This window comes from Sinocyclocheilus rhinocerous, unplaced genomic scaffold (assembly GCF_001515625.1).
Source record: "Sinocyclocheilus rhinocerous isolate Xijiao unplaced genomic scaffold, SAMN03320098_v1.1 scaffold1350, whole genome shotgun sequence".
NCBI classification, from domain to species: domain Eukaryota; kingdom Metazoa; phylum Chordata; class Actinopteri; order Cypriniformes; family Cyprinidae; genus Sinocyclocheilus; species Sinocyclocheilus rhinocerous.
Window position 1 is genome coordinate 1,039,736 of NW_015652333.1, and position 6,900 is coordinate 1,046,635.

At 35.3% G+C, this 6,900-nt stretch overlaps 1 protein-coding gene across 1 annotated transcript; it reads right to left on the minus strand.

Annotated features, from left to right (window-relative positions):
- Positions 1-1,632: 1,632 nt before the first annotated feature.
- LOC107714831 (inositol monophosphatase 1-like) lies at positions 1,633-5,927 on the minus strand. The gene is made up of 9 exons (XM_016520795.1): positions 5,699-5,927; positions 4,515-4,603; positions 4,299-4,432; positions 3,723-3,827; positions 3,427-3,472; positions 3,071-3,179; positions 2,865-2,973; positions 2,569-2,720; positions 1,633-2,093 (listed from the first exon to the last, which is right to left on the minus strand). Exons 2-9 carry the CDS (start codon positions 4,575-4,577, stop codon positions 1,963-1,965), a joined length of 849 nt encoding a protein of 282 aa, XP_016376281.1. The 5' UTR covers positions 4,578-4,603; positions 5,699-5,927; the 3' UTR covers positions 1,633-1,962.
- Between the last annotated feature and the right edge of the window lie 973 nt (positions 5,928-6,900).

A 6,900-nucleotide genomic window follows, 5' to 3' on the forward strand; every position in this document is an offset into this window, starting at 1 on the left:
TGATTGGCCGAATACCTCAAGCCAAATCGCATCATATGACCCCTTTAATGTATGCCATAGAGGGAAATTATGCTTAAGAATAAGCAGAGCAACCGGCAATGATGCAAGACTTTTATCCATTTTTACAATATGATCACTGAAGTTTCTGTATCATGCTTAATATAGCCACTACACATAAGCTTACTTCTGTTAAAGCTTGTGGCTTTCAAAACTACTCAAGTTCTCTAATTGTTGGCAGTGAGGATCTACTCAAACTTGTTCTAACTGTTTTATATTAATTGTGTATTAAATCAGCTTTATACAGTATATGCATTATACTGAGCACAAGTTTGCACTTTTGGCCCTTGTGAAGTGGGTATTAGCATGATCCATAAGAGGTGTGAGAGAGGATATGTGTTGCTGATATGATTATTTTACTGTGTGAATAACTGTGAATATAAAACATTTATTGTCTCATTTCTTTGTTTACAAAAGAGCAAACCAGTTAAAACCAAGCCTGTCAAGTTTTTGTGTGTATTTTCAGCCGCCAGGAATATTTGTGCTTTCTTGTATTTCAAGTTATTTGGCTGAGCATCGTTTCCAGTGAGCTGGCATTAGGACTCTTCACTTTTTCAGTATCTCCGCCTGTCAGTGTTTAAATCGTTATGCTAATGCCGAGTTCACACTGCACGATTTTATCGTAAATGAGTTCTGACTGAAAACTACATCGGCGATGACCTACAGCCAATGAGAGACCAAGATACAGGGCGACGCGATTTTTACTGAGTCCAGTTTAGAATCCCTCGAAAGCAATTGGGCTATTTTCAGGCTAGTTTTGAGTAATTGGGCGGGTTTTGTAGCGAAAACCTGGCAACCCTGCACCAGACAGAGCTGTCGGCGATTCTTCCTATTGTGAAGTCATGCAATGTGAAACCCCCTGTCGCCGATCCATCGTGCAGTGTGAACACAGCAGCAACTGAATGCTACCCCAGATAGTCACGCAGTGTGAAAACAAGGCGATCCGACGAGTTTGAAAATCGTGCAGTGTGAACTCGGCATAACTGATTAATTCAGGAATGACTGTATGGGTGCTCGAAATTTAGTGTTGCCAATAAAGCAACCTTTGTTCCTAAAAAGTGTCTAACGACAAATTTAGCGACTTCTTGGACAAACCTTATCTAGTGTCAGAGACTCACCTGTACCGCCCAACGACCATGTTTTATAACCCAAGTGATAATTGTACAAATATAGCCTAGATCACAGCATTAGCATTGTCTTTATCTGATGTGTATGGTGATTTTTTTCAGACGACGTCTCACTTCGAAATCAGGATTTTAGTGCAGAGCAGCAGCTTGGAAGTGACAGCTGGTTTATTGGGAATTTGGCTGTATTAAAATACAGTAGGATATGTTAGCAAAGGAGAGAAGCAGAAACCTACCAATCTCCACCCCCTAGATGTGGATCCAACCACGCCCCCTGGATCTTGTGTTCTGCAGTGTGGGGCTACTGGACAAATGTAAAGAACTGACACTAGGCTGTAACGTAATGACTCCGCAATTATGCTAATTTGCGTATGACGTTATCTAGAGAGTTTACGAGCAAGCTTAGGTTAGTTTCTATAGAAAAGTTGGCATTGTTTGAAACAATTTCCTTCGGCGGAGTAAAAATGGACAAATATTGTGTCTCAGAGGTAAGTTACTCATTATTAACTTATTGTTTATTGAACTTTTGTATGTTACTAATAAAAAACCTTACAGTTGAATGACAATGAACATTGACTTTCAGTAGCTCAACGCGGGAAAACGTTTGTAATTTACCGTTTGCACATAGCTTTAAACATTACTATAATACATTTTTCAATATCGGGAGACAAAAATCATTTACACAATATAAAAGATGGCAGAGAAATTAAATATTGATACATTATTTCAAATATAATGTACCAGACTTCAATAGCACAGGGGCTTTTCTTTAAAACAAGGTTTATTTGATAGGGTCTACAGGTTCATCATCTCTAACAGCTGAAAATGCCTCAATCTCTTTAATGATTCTTTCTCCAATTAAGTTGTTGTTAGCTGCCAAAACTCTTCTAGACATCAGATCCATTCGTCCACCTGAGGACATTTTTGAAAGGGAAAAAAAAACATTAATACACAACAATCATATTAAAATTCAATAAAATTAAAAGTTATGTCTTAAATCTTACACATATTTTGGAAAAACAAATCACTGACAAAATTTGAGAAATTATATTGGTATAATAGTGTTATTAACTAAAACTGAAATTATTAAAAATTGTCATTTGAAATAAATCTGAAACAAAATAAAAAATAAATATTAGATGAAGAAACTTAAAAATTATAAATGTTGCCTTGGCACTAACTGAAATAAAATAAGTTTAAAGTGAAGTACTAAAATTACTGAAATAAAAATAAAAGCTAAAAAGAATATTTAAAAAATAATAAAAATGACAGAAGCACATAACATTACTAAATTTAAAATTAAAACTCAAATATATAAAAATAAAAGCTGACATACTAAAATAACACTCATTCAAATGATGTAACAACTTCCAAGAGCTCTCTTTACCTTCGACATCCATGAGAACTCCTCCTGCTTCTGAGACTATGACTGCTGCAGCTGCCACATCCCAACAGTGGATCCCAATCTCATAATAGGCCTCGACACAACCAGATGCTACCAAGCACATGTTAATGGCAGCAGATCCAACACCACGTATTCTTAAAAAAAAATTAAATGAATATTCAAGAGATATTTGTTAATGCACATTGCAGTATAATTGTCAAGTACATGGTATTAGATAATATTACATTTAAGGGCAAATCTGTTCCAGTAAGGCTGTGTGGGAGAAACCTGGCACATACCCGTGAACTGGCAGGCATAAGATTTTCCTCATGCTAGATAAAATCTTGTCAACAGCATCAGGATCTCTATTAGAGCCAAACTCTGTAGCGATGATTGACTGGTTAATCTCTGTTAATGATATGGAAACAATTAGAGAGAATTAAGATGATTGCCAACAGACAAGCACGGAATGCAACTGGATCAAGATTCTCAGAAGAACGGTTACCTTTTTGGTCCGACACTTGCAGCGGCTGTCCGTTGCAAAATGCACCCTTCCCTTTTCGAGCCGTGTACATCTTGTCTTCTATGCAGCTATAAACCACACCAAACTCTAACTGCAACAGAAGAATGATGAGTCTGTCAGATGTTCTTCCCACTGGATGAACTTCCAACCTTCCAAAAGCATGATAAATGAGCAAGAAAAAAAAGTGGGAGCAGAGCAGCAGTTTCCGATTTCATCTCACCAAGGGAGCAGAGCGGCAGTTTCCGATTTCATCTCACCACGCAAAGATCCATTACCAGTGCTGTCACTTTGTTATTCTAAAATTAAAGAGAGTGCATTTGAAAGCAAATGATGCTTACCATTTTGTTGACAGCAAAGCCAATGGATATAGCAACAAATGGATATCTGGACAAAGAAATTCATATTTATTTTGTATAGCTCATGCTAGAAAAGTTATGGCTGAAAATGAGTAAGAAATAATGGCTAAAATAACCGTTTCACTAACATTGTTGTGCTTATAATATAATTTGTACTTACAAATACTTTAAATATTACATTATACTCTTGCTTTTTTTTCTTTTCTTTTAATTTTTCATTAATAATTTTTCATTATTTAATTTGATTTTACTCATTTTTATCAGTGAATAAAAATTACCCATGCACAAAGTTAGTGGTCCCATCCACAGGGTCAACAATCCATGTTGGGTTTTCAGTCAAAACACAAGGTTCTCCTGCAGCCACTGACTCTTCACCAATGAAACTGAAACAAACAGGAGCAGTGACTGTCTCTTTACTGTAGACCCAATATGCTCTATCTAGGAACTTGTACAGAATTTATAGACCTTATGTATCAGAGAAACAAGTGCGCAGCCATCTTTAGAATTTTGTCTCTAAACTTCCATTTTTGCGGTAGCTATGTATATTTCTATAGCGTCACTGTTAAAGTGTAATTAGCTGGTGAAGAGGATTTACTTACTGTAGACTGTAGAGTTAATGAAGGTTATAATGAGCATTGTAATGTTCGAAGCAGATGTCAAGTGTAAGTAGACTGGGAAGATTTTAAAACGGAACAGTTCATTCATAAATTCGTATGACCTTACCTTCATGCTGTGGAAATACAAACCAGAAGACAGAAGAATGAGTGCAGCGCTGAAAAGGGGCGGAGCTACATAAGGTCTATAAGAAGGTTTAAAGCTCTTCTGACACTGTGTTAGTATGAAGGACTCAATACCTGTGTCCAGGAAACTTCTCCTTCACTGATGTAATAATAAGTTGCTCCACATTCTGGTCTGTTTTAGTGACCAGATCGACAGAAGAGCTTTTGCACATGATCTTCAGGTCATTCTGCAAAGCATCCCTCACGATCTGAAGACAACAGAGATAAAATGTTTCTGTAAAAATGACCTCAAATTACAAAATCTATTTTAAAAGAATGATGCTATCTCACCTCTCCGGCTTTTCTGGCCAAAGTCACGGCATGGTCCATGGCATCCTGCCAAAGGTCAGGCATTGTGCCTTTATGTAAGGACCCCCTTTCTGATCGGACATAAAAACACATTTATTTATACTCATCCATATCAGACAGCAGCTACAGGAATGCTGCAGTGTTGCTGCTGTAAATCAATTCACGAGTCACGCATGATAAAAGCTGTGTGTAAAATCTTATTTTATTTGAGGAGACAGTTTATGTTTCTGATTAATTCCATATTTTTACCACTTTGCTGGCAGTCCCTTAATCCCTGCACACACTCCTTATATAGTGTTCTTCCTATAAATAGGCCTCCAACTGGGGTCTGACTTTCTTTAAAGAACCCCTACCCTAACAAAAAAATTACAATGGCAATTTACCTGCTGTAAAACCTGAATGATTTATTATATTATCTAATAATTATTATCTTTCGTTTAAGTTCCATTTTGACAGTGGTGGCTAGTAAAAAATTCTTAATTGTCATTTTCACCATATCTTACTATATCTTGCTACGGCTAATTTTATAGCTAGCTATCCTAATTACACACAATTACATTTTTTTTTTACGTATTTTCAATTTTCAAAAATTAGGAGTGCCCTTAAGTACCTTAATTTGTACAAAGGGGCACTCCTAATTTTTGTAAAGATAAATATAAAGCATTTTAACAATTACATTTTTATAAATGGTGTACACTTATTTCACTCGGTTTAGACTATCAGTTTGAGAATGAAATGTAATAATAGCTTTAATAATTAAATTATCTTTAATAAACATTCAACACCTGAATTGTATAAAGTCCGAACATCCTATTTCATGGAAATGTATGTAATGGATTTAAATCAGCTAGCAACAGAAAACCCAGTCATATCTGACTGTACTTAAACATTTTAAGTATTTTATAGTCCATGAACTAGTTACATGTCTGAGCTACGTATTCTACTACGTGTTCATCGCCAATAACTTGCGATATATGGATTCTAGCTAATCTTTAGTGAAGAAAGAAACCCTACAAATCTGCTTCCGTTCATTACTGGGCCATTTATAGTTACGCCAAATATTAAAATCGGTGCAAACAATCCATAATGATCTATGCACATATATAATGACATTTCAAACATGTTCAAACTTGACAAAAAAATAAGTAAGACGACAAAATTCTTACCGATGACCGGCGAAATGAAGACAAGCTGTCAGATTGTTGAGTTTCCGGGTTCTTGGAAGACCGGACGAGATTAACCCTTAAACATCTGATTATTTTCAGAAAACTAACGAAGCATTTAGTACAATGAAATATCCCACTGTGCCTTTTTATATAGATAATAAATACTATACAATTTAAATGTTATGTTTAGCAACTACAAGCTTTTTTCCCCCTAAAATTACGTTGCGCATGCGCATTATGTACTTTCAGCATGCCAGTGTCAAAATAAAAGTTCCCCAGTCCACATATTTTTTAACATTAGTCATAATAAATAAAACGAAATAAGTAAATAATAAAACCAAATATTATTAATTTATTAAAGCAACATGAAAGTCTGCATACTTATTTTTATTGTTGTATTACGTGTATTGGAATGGATGATTTTCCGAACAAAAATAAAAAGGATCAATACTATGTGATTTTATTGTACCTAACCTTTATTGCAGCACTCAAACAAAACATTTACAGTTGTTTACAGATTTGTGAAAAGTCACCCAAAACTCCCTAAAATTGCATTGCCTCAATAACTTAAAATGAGTTAGCCTATACAGCAGGATTTCATGTAAACCTCTGGATAGAAAGCATTGAGTAAACCTTGAGTAAATGCTACCTTCACAAATGGTGTTATTGCTGGTTGTGAGGTGCCTGTCCCTTGAACCTGTACCAAGGCTGCTATATCCAACCTTTCACATATGGCTTTGAGAAGTTAACACTTTCATAAAATTCATTCAATTTGACTATAAAATGTCAAATCCTAAATAAAAGAAATCCTGAAAAAGAAAAATTTTTTACTTTGTAAAATTAATACCACTTTAAAAATGCACATTGACTTCAAAAGTGTTAGGGGTCCAAAACACCCTTTAGTGTTGAAAAGAAAAACAAACCCTACAAACTATATTTCAGCCACTTGTATATGTTATAAACCCATTGTTTTGAAGAGATCTGCAGCATTTCCTAAAGTCTATCACAAAAACAACATCTATTCTGGCAGGCCCCATAAAACCACAGTGTAACAACATTACAATGAAAAAAAAAAATTATTCCACAGTGAAACAATTCAGGAGCCAGAATTGGATTTCCTTCAAAAGATCAAACAAGTTTTCAATATCTTAACCAACTACTCTGCGTCGAGGGTGAAAGCTACATTGTGTTGTAATAAAAAC

Bases quoted from the DNA above. Each gene is read 5' to 3' on its own strand.
- LOC107714831 (XM_016520795.1), bottom strand. From the start codon at position 4,577: ATGCCTGACCTTTGGCAGGATGCCATGGACCATGCCGTGACTTTGGCC. The intron at 3,473-3,722 runs GTAATTTTTATT...TTCTTTGTCCAG, and splicing joins ACCACTAACTTTGTGCATGG to ATATCCATTTGTTGCTATAT. The intron at 2,721-2,864 runs GTATGTGCCAGG...TTTTTTTTTAAG, and splicing joins TTATGCCTGCCAGTTCACGG to AATACGTGGTGTTGGATCTG.